This window comes from Pan paniscus, chromosome 3, assembly GCF_029289425.2.
Source record: "Pan paniscus chromosome 3, NHGRI_mPanPan1-v2.0_pri, whole genome shotgun sequence".
In the NCBI taxonomy this organism is placed as follows: domain Eukaryota; kingdom Metazoa; phylum Chordata; class Mammalia; order Primates; family Hominidae; genus Pan; species Pan paniscus.
In genome coordinates, this window is record NC_073252.2 from 167,369,887 (window position 1) to 167,389,216 (window position 19,330).

Below are 19,330 nucleotides of genomic sequence, written 5' to 3' on the forward strand. Positions count from 1 at the left end.
TTTTACATATTTTTACTTTTCAGGACAATATTGGTAATTTTCATGGGTTCGATAAGAATCTATATTCCTTTTTATCAGAATGTAATTGGACAAATCAATTGTGCAACCAAGGCCATACCTGGAGTGCCTTATTTGAGATGATTTTCATGTAATCAGTTATGACAAACCTACTACTAAGAAATATATGTGGAACCAGGCTGGGCGCAGTGGCTCATGCCCATAATCCCAGCACTTTGGGAGGCAGAGGCGGGCGGATCATGAGGTCAGGAGATCAAGACCATCCTGGCTAACACAGTGAAACCCCGTCTCTACTAAAAATCCAAAAAAATTAGCCGGCGTGGTGGCGGGCACCTGTAGTCCCAGCTACTCGGGAGGCTGAGGCAGAAGAATGGCGTGAACCCGGGAGGCAGAGCTTGCAGTGAGCCGAGATCACGCCACAGCACTCCAGCCTGGGGGACAGAGCCAGACTCCACCTCAAAAAAAAAAAAAAAAGGAAATATATGTGGAACCAATACTTACATAGTGCTGCCAGGAAACTGTCCTGTTATCTAACTTACAGGGTCCTTGCGTCGTAAATGGTAAAGTCACTTTCTAGCAACCAGGGACCTTGGCATATTTGGAGATTCTCAAAAAGAAAAAACTTCACTCCAATTTATAGGTACTACAGGTGAAATTTGGTAGAGAATGTATCGGGCTCAGTTTCCTGACGTTAGGATAGAAGAACAAATAATAAGAGTTTTTAAAAATCCAATCAAAGATTCTTTATGAAAATTTATAGACAGAAATCAATTCTGTAACCTTAGTAGTTGTTTGATAATATAATGCTCTAGGTTTTCAGAGCAAACTCAAGTTCTTTGTTTAATTAACATTCTTGCTGCACCTAACTATTTGGACCAACCCTAATGAAGCCAGATTTTATTTTGATCAAGAATATATTCTGAAAATTATTTATGGTCACATGTGGGGAGACTATCAAAAAAACTCATCCAAAACTTGCAAATAAGGCAAAAATACTGGTACATCTTTAAAATATCTATGTAGAGACTGTCCAAGGGAACGTACTTAGTTCATCTCATTATTTTCTATTAACAAAGTCATAGACTCAGGTTGCTTCTTAACCTGACTAGATTTTTGTCCAGTAAAGATGCAAACAGGAAGTATCACTGAAGAGAATGGCTTCAGTAGCTGGAGAATCATCTGTTTCACAGGTCTTCCTGTTCCCCACTTACATTCTAGAAAGGGACAAAATCATCTCAAACTGATGCTAAGCTACAGTTTAATGGAGCTCTAAGTTTTCCTGTTTCAAAGCCCAGAAAGTAGTTTAAATGACCTCTTCCTATTTTAAATAGGCTAAAATAAATAGCATCCTTATTTGTGCTAACAGAACTTGCTATTCAGAAGGGTAGAAAAAACGCTATTAACTTAAAAGAATGGCTTGCCAAATTTTTATCATTTATGATAAATAACTTCACTGATGGATGAACTATACAAATCTCCATAATAATTTCCAGGAAGACAAGATACACACACACATACACACACACACCACATTATGTACTAAGAGTACTTATCAAAGAGTAGAATCAAATCTATAAAATATCAATGTGCTTTATAAGGGAATATCATTTAATAGCAAACATTTTAAAGTTCGATAGGGATAAATGAATGAAAATAAGCACAAACAATGAAATATATCTGACAATGTTCTAATAAAAATAGCATTGTATATACTAACATACATTACTATTTGACCTTCACCACATGTATAGTAGGTATCTCCCTATTAACAAATGAGAAAATAATCTCAGAACTTGTTAACAGAACAATTACCAACTTGATAAGTAGAGCAAGAACTCAAACCCATGTCTGTGCCTGGCCAGAAATGGCACAGTGGGTCGTGCCTATAATCCCAGCACTTTGAGAGGCCAAGGTAGGAAGATTGCTTGAAGCCAGGAGTTTGAGAACAGCCTGGGCAATATAGCAAGACCTCATCTCTACAAAAAAAATAATAATAATAAAATAAATTTTTAAAAAATTAGCTGGGCCTAGTGGCACGTTCCTGTAGCAGCAGCTACTCCAGAGAGTGAGGTGGGAAAATTGCTTGTGTTCAGGAGTGCAAGGCAGCAATGAGCTGTGATGGTGCCACTGCACTCCAGCTGGGGTGACAGAGCGAGAGCCTATCTTAAAAATAATAATATCCCAGCCGGGCGCGGTGGCTCACGCCTGTAATCCCAGCACTTTGGGAGACTGAGGCGGGCAGATCATGAGGTCAGGAGATGGAGACCACCCTGGCTAACACGGTGAAACCCCATCTCTCCTAAAAATACAAAAAATTAGCCAGGCGTGGTGGCAGGCGCCTGTAGTCCCAGCTACTCGGGAGGCTGAGGCAGGAGAATGGCGTGAACCCGGAAGGCGGAGGTTGCAGTGAGTCGAGATTGTGCCACTCCACTCGAGCCTGGGTGACAGAGTGAGACTCTGTCTCAAAAAAAAAAAATAAAAATAAAAATAAATAAATAATAATAATATCCCATTTCTGAATGTGTGTGTCTTAATGTATATATGTACATGTGTTAAGTATGGAAAAGAAAGTCTGGAAGAATACACCAAACTAAAAGCAGTGGTAATCTCAGGAACAAAAGGGTGGAGAAAGAAGACTTTCCATTTCTGTATACTTCAATACTTTTATAATTCAAGTGTGTGAAAAGAAAATGTTATAAACTTTAGAGTTAGAGGTGGGTTCAAACACTGACTATGTGATTTGGGGCAAGTACTTAACCTCTCTTGGATTTCTTATAAATTGAAAAAACTTATCCAAATTAGAAGAGATAACAAATACAACACTCCTAGCACAGTGCTCCCTCTACTCCCCTATGTAAAAGCGGGCAATTAAAATTAAGAACTGGTGATAATGAGAAATGTGATAGGAATGTAGAGAAGGAAAATATCACAGATTAAAGTAGTTATGGAAAATTTAAAGAAGCTGGGACTTGAACTGAGCTTAAAAAAAAAAGGTAGAGTATTAATAACAAAGTTTGGGGAAAAGGCTTACCAAAATAAATTAAATAATCAGAGTAAATACACAGGAAGGAGAATGAGATGTACAAACATGTGGCCTGGTGCCTAACACAAAGCACATGCTCAATAAATATCTGTTAAAGCAAATGAAAAGAGGTACAGATTAGGGAATAGAAAAAAATAAGGCTGCTTAGGTAGGGAACGGCCATATTTTAGAGATCCTGGAAATCAAAAGAGAGATTAGATTTAATGCAGTTGTCGGTGCGAGGCTTCTAGAGCTGGAGTTACCTGGCAAAGCCACATTTTAGGAATATATAGTCTGGCAGCAGTAAGCCAGATTGACAGAATATAGACTAATTAGTCAGTTATAATGAATAATTAAGGCATATACATAGACGCATGATATATATAACATACATCACAGAGATAACAATATATCATTACAGACTATAAATGAGATGGGCAACTGAACAAAGGTGGCAGCTAATTAGAGGTAAATATGAGTAAACTATTGATATACTAAACTTCCCTAGTAATTTTGATTAGCATTTGTAGTTAAAAACAAATACACACATAAACAAATTTTGAACTACTTCTCAATAATAGAGTAAGAGTCAATTTCCTAAATGCAAACTTACCTGATCCTCTTGAAACAAAACGCCTTTCTGAGCATTTATTCGCTTAAACAGATCCCCTCCCTCACAGTAATCCATTACTATGTAGAGAGAGCCATTTTCTACAAAATATAAACATTACAGTCCACTTTTAAAAATGTACACCAAAAGCATGGCTAAATTAAAAGTACTTAAAAGCTTACTAAAAAGCAGCTGCTAAACAAAAAACAGGACCATACTCAAAAGAATTAGGGCACAAAGTCAAGGTATACCGGTCACAAAGATTGTATAATGACTTAGGTTAACAGAAAACTCCATCATTAATGATTTCTATTAAAAATACACTATTTTATTGAATAGTGCTGTTTGCATTGACCTAAACATCTCTGAAATATAAAGAAAATGCAGACATACTTGATTTCATTCAATAAATACAATTCCTTAAATGTCACACATAAAATCATGTTTTTCCACCAATATATCACATCAGAGATGGGTTATCTTAGTTTTCTGACTGGCCATTAATTCTCTGCTTTGTTTTATCCACTTTAATCACTTACTTATTAAATAAATAAAATAAGTGTTGTGATAAACTCTGAGGATTCAACAGTGTATAGGATACACTGTTTCCACCCTCTTGGAGCTTTCTTTAATTTTATGCACTTTTTAAAAAATTGCATATGATTTGTGAACAAACATGAAGATGGGCACTGCCCCATCCACCTTTATGTCTCGGTCCACAAAGAAAGGTACTTCTGTGCTTCTTCCTATGGATAGAAAGGACTACAAGAACACTTCTTTTTTTTATTTAGGCTTTTTTTTTTCTTTTAAGAAAAAGTGTCTCAATATTTTGCTCATGCTGACCTTGAGCTCCTGGGCTCAAGGGAATCTCTCGCCTCAGCCTCCCCAATAGCTAGGACTACAAGCCCATGCTACTGTGTCCAGCTTAGAAGAACACTTTGATGATTCTTTCCATCCCTTACTTCTTAAGTAAGGAAGAGTGGCCAATATCACTTTTAACATTTTCTGAATCACTACATAGTACTGAGACTATCACAACTCAAAGAACAGTTTTCCTAGTTCTCACTTCTTTCACTGACTGTGCTATGGCCTTATTTCCAGCAGTATTTTTTTTTTCTTTTGAGACAGGGTCCAGGTTAGAGTGCAATGGCACGATGATGGCTCACTGTAGCCTCGACCTCCCGAGCTCAAGCAAACCTCCCACCTTAGCTTCCAGAGTAGGTGGAACCGCAGGCACACACCACCACACCTGGCTAATTTTTTAAATTTTTGTAGAGATGGGGTCTACAAACACCCTATGTTTCCCAGGCTGATCTCAAATTCCTGGGCTCAAGAGATCCTCCCACCTCAGCCTCCCGAAGTTGCTGAAATTACAATTGTGAGCCACCGCACCCAGCCTCCAGGAGTATTTATTTCTTATACTTTGTGGTGACATTCTCGTGGTGCACATATCTTCTTTTGATCTACTGTTTGTAATGTGCCACTGGGATAAGAATCTATATGATAAAGCTAATTAAGAATCTGTATGACTTTTTATGATTGACCTGGAAAGATCATCCAAATATACATGTGAGAAATTATAATGTGAAAAAAACTCCTGAAAACTGTATAATTCACTATTTATATGTATATAGATGTTATAATGTATGTAGCATAAGAAACAAAAAGCAAAAAATTACGTATACTATGCTATCATTTATGTTTGACGCTAGCATGTATTCTTCCAAAACTAAGAGAAATAATAAAGCCTTATTTTTAAAACATGCTACCCCTTTTGAATCACACAGATGTTTCTATGTGAAGCAGTCAATATAAATCCAAAACATCTGCTGGAATATTTGCTCAAAACCTTTTAACTTGAAATATTAAAATTTTGTTAACAACAACAAAAAAAGAAACTAAAGGATAGATGCCAGGAGAAAGATAAAGGAAAATTCAAGGTCCTGAAAAGGAAGAGTTGGTTAATTTTGTACTCTTTCACATGAAATATAAATCTTCATTTCACTGCCAGCATAAAAAATACAGTACCTTGTGACATAATGTATTAATTGAATCACATTTTTATAAAAGTAGAAGAGACTTATAGTAGACACTGAGTTCATCTGGGAATGTAGTAACTTTAGCTCTAATTCAGACTCTGAAACTGGTATGTGATATGTCCCTGAGTCATTTCAATTATCTTCTACTTTCAATCTAGATTACCTGGTTTTTAGTTTACAGAAATGTATAATAATGAGAATATTTGGGTAGGAATTCAATAAACCACTTTGACCTGCCTTTAGAGAAGCTTTGCCTTATCTTAATACCTGCATTATTAAATATAATGCATATAGTTCCAAAACAGCATTATAGCTATAATACTTTAAGAACCTGAGAAAACTTTCAACATACCTCACTATTATAATAATGAGGTACAGAGGAGCATACTGAGTGAGGATACTTTCTAAAGATCAGAACATTTTCTCAGTGGTAGTGGTGGCAGCACTTACAGGAAGTTCAGTTTAAAAATATGTAAATTACTGTTCTTGCTCTGTCCAAATTCTTGCACTTACTGCATTGCTTCTTTTAAAGCAATCACTAATAACAGCCAGTATTAAATTATACAGGCACAGTTGGGAGGCTGAGGCATAAGAATCACTTGAACCTGGGAGGCAGAGGTTGGAGTAAGCCGAGATCATGCCCCTGCACTCCAGCCTGGGCCACTGAGCGAGACTGTCTCAATTAAAAAAAAAAAAAAAAATGCAGGCATGATATCAGTATTGTCCTTGAATCAAGCTGATATTCATATGCGTACGTTTTTAAGCAAAAATGGTATCTTTTTCCTAAGAATGCATTCACAAAAAGATTTATTAATGTCTTAGGATTTTTTAACTCTCTCGCATAATTTATCTGACCTTCAAATGATTCTCTATACTGGACAATATTTGGATGCTTCATGTTTGCCAATACTGCAACTTCTCTCCTTGATTCTTCTCTTTCTTTACTGGACATCTTAAATGGGAGGAAAAAGAAAATAGTAAATGAAACCATTAATAAACAACCTAAAAGTCCATCAATAGGTGAGTGGTTAAAACATAATAGTATTAATACAGTTCAATCAACAAAATAGAGCAAGAACTTAAAAAGAATGAGTTGAATCTGTAAGTAGAAACATTTTAAGATGTCCAAACTAGATTAGGTTACAGAACAGCAAGTATATTTTTCTAAACACATAAACATAAGCACATATCATAGAAAAAATCTGAAAGAATATATAGGGTATTCTGATATTAGTGGGAATAAAGGAGTCTTTTGCTTTAGGTTATCGATTACTTTTTTTTTTTTTAAAGAAAATCTCTAACAATGAGCTCTATTGTAACTAAACCATTACTCATGAAACCAAACTAAAAATATACTTACTCTTGAGATGTTAATTTCCTTGATAACATACTGTCTGCCATCTTCTGTAGATTTAACAAGAATGGCTTTTCCAAATGAACCTTCTCCAATCTTCTGTAGTCTAACATACTTCTCCATGATTCTTTTTCTAAGGCATCTTTACAGATATGCTAGACATTTAAAAAACTAACAAAAAAGATAAAGCATTTATAACATGAGATAAAACATTATAACTTCATAACAATTTTAATGTTTAATTCAAATTCTAATTCTTTAGTGATTTGCTAACATTTTAAAAAAGGATATTTAATATATTCACTAAAAGTTACACTTTATATACTTTACTAGTACAACCTAATTACATCCAAAAAGAGAAAAAAATGCGATATTTCAATTTTATAAGAATGCTTTGGAAAGCCAAATACTGCGTATACTTAATGTATGGAGAGAAAGGCAAACTTACATGAATTAATTAGTAGCATTACTTTATTTTCTCCAAAAAGAATGAAAACCTAATAATACACTATTTCTCGAAGTTATTTAACTAATCCCCTCTTATTCAACATTCGTTTAAAATGTTTGCTAGTATAGAACAATTTCGGATAGTTTTTGTACACATATTTTAATGTGCTTATTGTAAGGATTTCCTTAGGATAAATTCTGAATTCAAAGAATATGCCCATGTTACAGTATGGCTTTCAAACATATTAAGTGTCTTAACAGAACTGTCTACTAATACGCATTTAGCCAGTAGTGCCTGCTACTAGGTACCCTCATTAACACTGGTTATTACTATTTCTTGTATTTAGGGAGATGTTTACTGTAATGTCATTTATAATAACAAAACACTGGTTGTTATTTATTAAAGTCTTTGAGAAGCAATAAAGGGTAGTAGTTAAAGAACACTAAAAAGTTTAAATCTTAGCTTTATCACTTATTTGTTATGTAAACTTAGGCAAGTTACTTATCTCTATGTGCTCAGTTTGGTCACATGTAAAATGTGAATAACCATAGTACATATTTACAGAAGTGTTGGAAGAATTAGTTAATGTAAGAATGTACTGAAAACAGTACTTGGCACATATGAACACTGTGTCACTATTTGTTATTGTTGTTACTCCATACGTCTAATGGGGAAAATGGTGTTTCGTTTTTATTTTGATTTCTTTTGCTTACCAGTGAATTTGAAAAATTCTTCCACATTTATTGAACATTTTTTTCTTTTTTTTTTTTTAAGACAGTCTCACTCTGAAGCCCAGGATGGAGTGCAGTCACACGATCTCGGCTCACTGCAATCTCCACCTTCCAGGTTCCAGCGATTCCCCTGCCTCAGCCTCCCAAGTAGCTAGGATTACAGGTGTGTGCCACCACACACAGCTAATTTTTGTATTTTTAGTAGAGACGGGGTTTTGCCATGTTGGCTGGTCTTGAACTCCTGACCTCAGGTGATCTGCCCGCCTTGGCCTCCCAAAGTGCTGAGATTAGAGGTGTGAGCCACCATGAGCAGCCACATTTATTGAACATTTCTATTTTTTCTCTTTTGAACTATTCATCCATGTTCTTTAATCATTTTATACTGAGTTGGTCTTTAATTTGTAAAAACTCCTTATGTAATGAAGTCCTTATCTGTCATAAATTATTTTCCCTTATATCCTAGTTGCCTTTATTTAAGTATAAAAGATTATTTTGATATAAACAAATGTATTAATGTTTTCTTTATATTTCTACTTTTAGTATCACACTTAAACCCTTACCATACCAAAACAATTGATTAAGGTCATTAGTATCTTTAGGAATAGTAATTTCAAAAGAGTGGTAGTTTCAGGAGAAGCCAGAATACAATAAGCTAGCTAGTGAAAGCTGAAAAAAGTGTGAGAAAGAGTCATAAGAGCAATAATGTGTACCACCTATTGGCAATATCACCCTTATTGTAGACATACATGAATTTACTATGCTAATCTGAAACTAATAAACATTTAATTCACCTAGCTTGCTCTTTTTTATTTCCATTCATAGCAGGCTTCCAATGTGTGATTCCTTTCTAGGAGAAAATAAGTTTGTCATGAAACTCTTTTTAAATTTCTGTGGCAGTTTACCATATTTCTCATTGTAAATTAAAAAATCCATGTTCTTATCTCATCCATCAATGCCAAATTTGTTTTTAACTTTATTTTGCCTCTAAAAATGATCCAATCTCCTTAAATGACAAACATCATATGCTGTGCCTGCAAGACCAGACCACAGGCCAGAACTCAGCCTGTGGTAGCACTGATGAGATAAGTATGACTCATGAAATTTTGTGAGAAAGAGCCTTTCTCTACCTTAGAAAACAAGATTGCCTTTAGCAACTTTAAGAGAAACAAGAAATAAACCATTATTATAGCATTTTAGCATCAGTGAGTTAAAGAAGAAAAGTTGTTCCAAATATATTTTCAAGCCCAAGTTGTGTTAACTGGCACAATATAATGGCTATCTGGGCACCAGCCACAATTTAATGATTTTTCCAGAACATGAATGTTTAATATATTACATTACTATGCTACTTACAAAAAAAATCAAGATAAACTCATCTTAGTAATCTAAATTTCATAAATTAAATTAAATAATAGCCATATAATGAGATTACTTCACAATCATCATTATTCTGCGACTTTCTGCCAAGAGAGGGAAACAAAATTAGTCAGTTTGGCCATTCCTTAAAATTAAGTTGCCAATTCCTTTCTAGGGACCACACTAATAAGACAGAAACTCCAAAAGTCCCCAGTGTTGCATTCTACTGCCAACATTACTACTGAACATTGTGGTTCTAACTCTATAAAGCAGACCTACTGATCCTGTTAGTAAAGAAAGATGACTCTAATTGCCATCAAATATGTCAAATGCAGACACTTTTCTGAACAACAAAAGACTTGTGGTAGATGACTTTCAGGAAAACAGACAAACTCTCCTTTTTTGTAATGTCAGTGTACAATAAAGGAAGTAAAAGGGAAAACATGAAAAAATAGATTACTTTCAGCATCTTACAATATATTTAACTGAGCTACTTCCTAGTTGTGAGACTTCTCAACTGAATTATAATTCCATAAAATTTTTCATACCAAATGAAATAGAAAACAATAACAAATTGTACTATAGGCTTCCACATACAAAATCATAACTTGTAACTGAAGGAACATACGAATCCTGTTTACTTCAGTATTGTAATAAACTCAAATTAATGTTTGCCTTTTCTACCATTCAGTTTCCAACTTCAAATGAAAATCACAATACCAACTTTACTCACTCTATAGTGTTCTTAAGGTCTCTAATAATTATATCAATTCAATCTCTATAATACATAGCTGATCCTGAAGATAAGCAACAAGGAAAAAATCAGAGACTTTTTTGATATTTGAGCTTTCCAAAGAGTTATGTCACCTAATAAAGCAATGAATTCAGAATCAAGAGACAAGACTAGCTACATAATCAAACGCTAACCATCTGCCTTTTGTGGACTTCAGTTTCTTTATCTAGAAACACGAAAGATTTAAACCTAATGCCATTTTATAGACCTTGCCAACTCGACTAGTCTATGACTCAAGGAGAAGAAAATTAAAAAGTCAGAAAATATATAATGTCAACACTGTTTAGAATTGTACTCTTAGCCACAAAGAGTAAGAGTGATGGGGAAAGCCATTCCATCAAAAAATTAAAAGAAGTCATACTAATTTCTTTAGCCTAATTATTTAAAAAGTAAAAATAAATAAACTGTAATCTACAGTTAAGCATACTAGATTGACCCTTACATATTTAGCTCTACTACTTCTCCAAACCTGAGGAACATGACTTTAAACGGATTACCAAAAAGGCAAAACAGAAGAGAAGGCAACAGCAATACAGTTCTAGAAGCTGGCAAACACAAAAGAACATGCAGCAACTGACTTAGGAGAATAGAGAAAAGCTGTACCTTAAGCCAGCAGTGGGAAATAAGTCAGAAACAAGTCAATTCCCACCACGAACTAGCTCAATAATTGGAAGTACTGGGGCATCTAAGAGTGAGGATAATATTAGGACTCAAACAGGATTGGTGAAGAGCTTGTGTAAGAAGTGTCAGACACTTAGTTTGCCTCCTCCACCTCTCCCAGTCAGATAAGTACTCCTCTCCCATCTTGAAAGAAGACCACAGATATCTCTAGATTGGGTACACCAGGCACAACTAAGAATGGAAATCCCATCTATGATCTAGGAGATTAAGTGAAAGTCTACATAATAAATCGTGAGACTCTCTTTCAACCATGATGGTGTTCTTAGTATCAGATCACCTCACCTTCCAAAACAATTTAAAACCTGAATAAAATATATAAAGAAACAGCAATGCATTGAGGGGCTATAATCACCGAAAGGTGGAAACATACTAGTGGGTTCTACATTCATCCCAGCCTTTTCCCTGAAGAGAGTTTCCAAACTGTGCTACAGTACAATGGAGCTCAAGTATAAAGCAGCAGTCTTGCTGAGGAGAGAAAGCGGTCAGAGTTCAGGACTACCAAAATCCTGAAGAGGAAAAATAATAGAAGGAGTCCAAAAATCTACAGTAAGTTCTGCTCCTGTTATTCTGTTCCTAAACTGTGCATACATGGAGGAGGACTGAAACAGTCTCATCCTAACAAAGCCTAAAAGCAACCATGGATAAAATCAAAGTTATTCACTGATACTTCATCAGACTGCCAAAACAAAACTAACAATTTTTACAAGATACATGTTTCAGAGTCTCTAAGACTTTTCATTCACAATGTCTAGTATCCCATCAAAAAATAATGATGCACATTAAACAAAAACAGATATAGACTCACAAATGACTCAAACATGAAGTTACTAATAGAGGACTTGAAAGTAACCATGATTAATTAATATGTCTAAGAAAACAAGATAAAAAGATGGATAAAACAGATTTTTTAAAGGATGGAGAATTTCAACAAAGAATTAAAATTTTTTTTTAATTTTTAATTTTTTTTTGAGACAGAGTCTCGCACTGTTGCCCAGGCTGGAGTGCAGTGGCGCAATCTTGGCTCACTGCAAGCTCCAACTCCCAGGTTCACGCCATTCTTCTGCCTCAGCCTCCCAAGTAGCTGGGACTACAGGCGCCTGACACCACGCCCGGCTAATTTTTTTGTATATTTAGTAGAGACGGGGTTTCACGTGTTAGCCAGGATGGTCTCGATCACCTGACCTTGTGATCCGCCCGCCTCAGCCTCCCAAAGTGCTGGGATGACAGGTGTGAGCCACCGCGCCTGGCCTCAAAATTTATTTCTAAAAAGTGGACATTCTAAAACTACAATATAAAATATCTGAAATTAAGAACTCATTCATGGATTTATGGCAGACAGGACACAGCAGAAGGCAGGATTACTAGCCTATAAAATGAACCAATAGAAAATATTCAACAAAAAAACTGAGAGAAAAATATTAAAAAACAACAACACACACCGGGATGGGGGTGGGGGTGGAGAAATAAATGTATAGGAAGACTTAATATCATAAAGATTTTCATTCCTAATCTCTACAGTTAATGCTGTCCTAATAAAAACATAAGCTTTGGGACTGGGGGTGATTAGACAGGCTGATTTTAAAGTTCAGACACACACACACACACACACACACACACACACACACACACACACAAAAAGAAGAAGAAGAACAGCCAGAGAAATATTGAAAAAGAAGAGCAATGAAGGAAAATTTGTTTGGCTTAATATCAAAACACATTACAAAGCTACAATAATTATGAAATAGGCAAATCACAGGAAGTCCAGAAATCAAAAAACTTTTAAAACTTGGTTAATAATCATAGTGACATTTCAAATCAGTAGGAAAAAAGATGAATTTTGAAATAAAAAGTTCAAAGCCAGCAGTGAGACAACTAGGTAGCCATGTGGGGAAAAAACAGTTAATTTATTCCCTCATTTTACACCAACCTAAATTCTAGATGCTAAAATACTGAAATGTAAGAAATAAAAGCATAATAGTAATAAAATAAAACATGGGAGAATGACTTCTGTCTTAGAGCGGTTAGCTGAAGCACAACACAAAATCAAAAAACCTTGAGGGATTAATATGACTAGACCAATATTTTAGCTATTACAACGACCTCATTTTTCTAACAAATAAAAAACTCGTACATATTTATAAGACCAAAAAACACAACAATCCAAAAGAAAAGTAGACAAAGGATATGAAGTTAAACGTTAACACCGAGAATGAATACAAATTATGTTAAAATGTGCCACGATACCCAATCTCCTGTAAAACGATATACAATTTTGGCCGGGCATGGTGGCTCACACTTGTAATCCCAGCACTTTGGGAGGCCGAGGCAGGTGGATCACTTGAGGTCAGGAGTTTGATGTCAGGCTGACCAACATGGTGAGACCACTGTCTCTACTAAGAATACAAAAAATTAGCTGGGTGTGGTGGTGCAGGCCTGTAATCCCAGCTACTCGGGAGGCTGAGACAGGAGAATCGCTTGAACCTGGGAGGCAGAGGTTGCAGTGAGCTGAGATCACACCACTCCACTCCAGCCTGGGTGACAGAGCGAGACTCCTCAAAAAAAAAAAAAAAAAAGAAGAAGAAATACAATTTTAAAATACAAGGGGTAAGTTTTATGTTATGTATATTTAACCACAATTTTTTTAAAAAAGCACAAGAGACGGCATGTTTCATCAATTAGAATGGCAAAATTCACAGTTGATTATTGTACTCTACTGTGGGGGAATAGCAGGAAACAATATGGTGGGACTATAAATTGGTACAAGCACTAAGGAAAATAATTTGGCAACATCTACCAAAATTATAAGGGGACAGAAACTTTGATGTAGTGATTCAATTTCTAGGAATTTACCCTACAAATATTTCCAAATGTAGGAAAACAAAGTATCTACAAAGTTATCCTCTGCAGCACTGTTTCTAATAGAGCAAAATGTAATCATCCACATACAGTCAACACAGCAACTTTTAAACTGATATAATTTCTTAATACACTGTTAGATTTTTAGGGATCAGAATAATAAATATGGCATGCTATCATTTGTTTAGTAAAAGGAAATACATAAGTATATATGCTTACTCATATATGTGTATAAATATACATATGTATATATATACACACATGCACCCCTGGCTTGTATTAAATAATATCTATGGAGAGATACACAATAAACTAGTAATACTGCCTACAAAGAAGGCATTTAATAGTTGAAAAGATTTTTCAATCTTTTGTACTTTCTGAATTTTGAACCATACAAATGTATTATCTATTCAAAACAATAAATATTAAAACAATAATATCTGATAGAAATAGTAAGAATACTGGCTAAATCAATTTCTCCAATTAAAATCCTTCAACAATTCCCCATCTCCAAACTCCTCACTTTTGACATTCAGAGTTTTCTTATGGCATCATGCTTCTTTTCAAGTATATGAACTATGCTCCAGAAAAAAGTACCTCAGCCTCTAGTCAAATAAGACAGCTTTCCTCACATTTTACTAAGAATTTCTTTTTTTTTTTTTTTTTCTGAGACAGAGTCTTGCTCTGTTGCCTAGGCTGGAATGCAATGGCGCCATCTCGGCCTCCGAGGTTCAAGTGATTCCCCTGCCTCAGCCTCCCAAGTAGCTGGGATTACAGGAGTGTGACACCATACCCAGCTAATTTTTGTATTTTTAGTAGAGACGGGGTTTCACCATACTGGCCAGGCTGGTCTCGAACTCCTGACCTCAAATGATCCACCTGCCTCGGCTTCCCAAAATGCTGAGAATACAGGTGTGAGCCACAGCGTCTGGCCCAGAATTTCTTTCTTTTTTTTTTTTTTTCTTTGAGACAAGCCTCACTCAGTCGCCCAGGCTACAGTGCAGTGGCAGTATCTCGGCTCACTGCAACCTCTGCCTCCCGGGTTCAAGCAATTATCCTGTGTTAGCCTTCCAAGTAGCTGGGATTACAGGCACGCACCACCACGCCCGTCTAATTTTTTGTATTTTTGGTAGATATGGGTTCGCCAGGTCAGCCAGGCTTGTCTCAACCTCCTGACCTCAAGTGATCCACCCACCGTGGCCTCCCAAACTGCTGGGATTACAGGCAAGAGCCACCGCACCCAGCCACTAAGAATTTCTTTAAAGCCACAAATAAGCAATTTTGGACATAATAAAATTTTGTGAGCCACATATAAACAATTTTAGAGTATATGAATGGAAAAGCTCAACTTCGATCAATCTGGAACACATACTTAGGTTAAGCATTAAGCTCTCATCAGGTGTTTCAGATATTCTACAGACAGGCTGTCTTGAAGGGAAACATGGTAAAGGCATGGCAACAGGTTTCAAGAAGTCTTTTGGCGCTGTATGCAGCTACAATCCATACATACAGTTCTCCCTAAGCAATAAATACCATCTTGAATAGTGGGAGGGGATCCATTTATCTTCTCAGGAAAAAAGTTCTTTATTTTCCTTTATTCGAAAAAGCAGAAAGCAAAAATGGAATTTCTATTAGACTTTTTTCAAAATATTTTTTCTTCTCTGTAAGTCTATTCAGACAATATTCAACAGATTTTGTAGTAGAAACTACCAACAGGTAAATAAAGAATTTACATTCGTGAAAAGGTGTCATGTTCATGACTTAGACTAGAAGGCAGGAGATTAGACAGGGCAAAATTTACTTGGAATACAATGTCAATGTACTATTCACACGACCTCAAAAGAACTTCTGTGGTCAAGTCCGACGACCTTTATTAAATTCCTGACAGTGACTTTTAACGTGAAAAAAACCTGTTTTCCCACAAAATAGGCTCCTTACATTTCACCTAGAACAATGGATATTTTAAGTGAAACAGATCTGTAGAACCTCTAATACCAGACAAATGTAAACTAGAAACAAGGAGTTACTTCTCTCCAAATTTGGCTCCCCTCCATCAGCTCTACAATACTGCTGCATCATAAAAAAAGGTCATTAACTTAGATTGGATGCCACTTTTAATCCTTCATAAACATTTCTAATGAAACATACCAAGGCAATAAAAAAATTTCTGCTTCCTAAAGCAGATCTTAAAGAACAAAAAATAGGCCTGCAAAAAAAGTTATGATAAACTCTTAAAGTAGTACAACAATTAATGCCTTACATATGGAAACTGTGTCAAATCATGGAAACGGAAATCTAAGATTACAGGGTAACCAGCTAACTACTACTCATATTCGCTTCCTAATTAAAATTTATCAGTAATTTAAGATTGGACACAACATAAGCAATGCAAATGCTTGCTTATCCATACTAAGATTCCTATTATTTTAATCCCATTACCGCTCTAGTTTTTAAAAATACCGTAATGTCCAAGAATCGCTTTGTAATACAGAGTGTCTTAGAGAATTAACATTTAAATGAGATTAAGGTATTTTCCCTGCAAACACTTAAGGTATCTGTGTAATCTCAATATAAGCAGTTCTACGCACATCTCATTTCCAGGATGATTTTTACCATTTTGCATGTCATTCCTTCCCCCAAGTGGAACTCACCTCAGTGACACAGGACGTTAGTAGGAATAACGGTGATGACTAATAAGCATCAGTCTAGGTGTGGCAGTCTTCCTACGGGGCTTAATAAAGCAGAGGTACCATCCCGCATTTTGAAAATGACATCCTGAAAGAGAAACCAAGTCTGTCTAACCAGCAGCAGCTCACAGTCCAGACTGAAAGGGGGCACTGAGACTCTCCACACCTGACACTCGTCTTCAGTTGATACCACGGGTTTGACTCCGTCCTGCCTCGGGCGACGCCCGTAAGACAGGTCGACACTACCCCGACGAAACAAACAAACTGGTTTCTGAGCCCCGTAGAAACGGCGGGGTGCAGCAGGGGGAGTGCCTCCGTTACCGCCTCTCCAACTTCACAGAGGTCGTTGCTAGTGGCCACGGCGGGGTGGGGACGGGCGGCGTTCGGGACTGGGAAGCTACTTGACTGCCACGTGCTCCTGCCTCGCAACAGCGGCTCTAGATTCCGAGTTATGGGGACAACTGCTCGAGAGGCCAGGGTAGGGTAAGGACTCCGCAACCTAGGGTCCCAAAACCCTGGAGCGAATGCGGACTAAGGGGGAGCGGCCGGCGCGTCACCGGCGCTGGCGTGTGACGTCAGCGCGTGGAAGGCGGCACGCAGCGGAGGCGGCTGGGAAGGAGCAGTGAGGCTGGGCTAGAACCGTAGGGTCGGGCGGGGTGCTGTGCGAAGGGGCGGGCAGGGTGCTGTGCGAAGGGGCGGGCAGGGTGCTGTGCGAAGGGGCGGGCTCCGCAGGCGGGAAGACAGAAAGGAGGAGACGGGAGAGATGAAAAGGATGGAGAGAGTGTAAAGCTGTTAAGAGTCATGCAGAGATGCGGGAGAGAACTCACTAGTTGAAACCAATTTGGAATATAAAGCATATAAAATTTTCCCACAGCTACTACACCGAGAAAGGGACTTTTTTATTTTACATGAAAGCTCACTACTTAGGGATGCCACATTTTAAAGAGCAATTTTGCTTTAAAAAGCAAGTCTTTTCCTATTATATCTTGGATGGTTGAAACAGAAGAATGTTTAAGTCTTGAGATATTTTTTAAAAGCTGTATGGGGTTTTCTACACCTTTACATCTAATGTATGTATAAATTACTTGTCTGTATGTTGAAGGGTTTGGAAATGTACAGCAGTCTAAGTACATTTTTTCACTGCAGGACTGGCGAAGGTAGGAAGAGATTCCCCTAAAACTATAACAAGGGATATCATCTGGTGTCATCCTGAGTGGCCCTACTCAGGGCAACTTTATTCCTAGGGACATTGAAAGATTTTGGCGGCTTTGCCAGACGATGGCGCTGCAAGTCACCCAACCTGAAAAGCTGGAGAGTTTGTTTTATCTCCTCTTCAATCGCCATACAGCTACAAAAGACTTATTTTCCTCATTCTTTCTACTTCTAGTCTACACTCCTGTGGGCCCTCCTACCCCCAGTTAGTAGGAATTTTCGTGTCTGAATGCACAATTGTAGTTCTACCCACATCCTTTTGTACATCAAAGTGAAGTGAAATGTTGCCAATTACTAATCTAAGCAAATTCTTTTTGCTGCTTACAGGAAGAATGGCTAGTCAGCTAACCTCCTTAGATAATTCTTTAGGCTCATGTCATAAACTATTGGTAGGACTACAGACTGCTACAGTCTTTCTAGAAGGTATGCTAGCAGTATGCATATCCTTTGACTCAACAATTTAACTTCTGGGACAAGTGAGCAATGATTTATATACAAGGATAACCGTTATTGTTTATAACCAGAAAAACTAGAAATACTGTAAATGTATAACAATAAAGAATTGATTAAATTATAATATATCCAAACAATGAAATACTCTACAGCCATTTAAAAGAGTAATCAAGATCTACTTTATTGACATACAAAGATACCATTGATATATTGATGAGTAAATAAAGCAGGTTACCTAAGAAGATTACCTGATTTCCCTTTCTGGTTTATATACCCCTGTACAATTGAATTTTTTTTTGTTTTTAAACAAGAGTGCTTTGGGGCTTCTTTTTCTTTAAATATTTTATTGGACTTTTCTTTCAAACAAAAAAGTTTTTGCTTCTTGCAACAAGCCAGTAACACAAGTACACAAAGATAAAGCCTATCGTCTCCTTCCCAGAGCTCTCTTCTGTGCTGTCCTCCACGAAACCAATGTTAACAGTTAATTAATATCATCTACATTTTTCTCTAAGTTCCTAAAAACACAAGCATGCATTTTTATATTTTATATATTAGTCTTAGTCTTTTATTTATTTATTTATTTTGGAGACAGGGTCTCATTCTGTTTCCCAAGCTGGAGTGCAGTGGCGCGATCTTAGCTCCCTGCAACCTCCGCCTTCCAGGCTCAAGTGATTCTCCCACTTCAGCCTCCTGAGCAGCTGGGACCATGGGTGCGTGCCATCACACCTGGCTAATTTCGGTATTTTTTTTGTAGAGATAGGGTTTTTGCCATGTTGCCCAGGCTTCTTGTGTGTGTGTTTTGTAGAGATGGGTTCTACCATGTTGCTCAGGCTGGTTTTGAACTCCTGAGCTCAAGTAATTCTGCCTGCTTTGGCCTCCCAAAGTGCTGGGATTACAGGCGTGGGCCACTGTGCCTAGCCGGGACTATAGTATACATATTATTTTGCAACGTACATTTTTAAATTTAATAGTATATGAACATCTATGCGGATATCAACTAATTCTTGTGAATGATATTGATATTTCATGATATGGCTATACCAAAATCTACTCCATTCAGTAGACATATT

General features: G+C 36.8%; 1 protein-coding gene across 14 annotated transcripts in view; it reads right to left on the reverse strand.

The window, feature by feature from the left end:
- The window catches only part of NEK1 (NIMA related kinase 1), a 214,055-nt gene extending 194,990 nt beyond the window's left edge, over nt 1-19,065 (reverse strand). For 3 of the 14 annotated variants that reach the window (XM_063603986.1, XM_055111995.2, XM_034959401.3), the window contains exons 1-4: nt 16,560-19,061; nt 7,050-7,214; nt 6,545-6,641; nt 3,654-3,751 (exon numbers count right to left, since the gene is read on the reverse strand). In XM_063603986.1, the coding sequence (XP_063460056.1) occupies nt 3,654-3,751; nt 6,545-6,641; nt 7,050-7,166 (312 nt within the window). In that variant the 5' untranslated portion in view covers nt 7,167-7,214; nt 16,560-19,061. Of the gene's footprint in view, nt 1-3,653; nt 3,752-6,544; nt 6,642-7,049; nt 7,215-16,559 lie in introns of those variants that run through there. The other 11 variants (XM_063603987.1, XM_063603984.1, XM_055111994.2 and 8 more) reach the window with 7 other exon arrangements.
- Nucleotides 19,066-19,330: the final 265 nt, after the last annotated feature.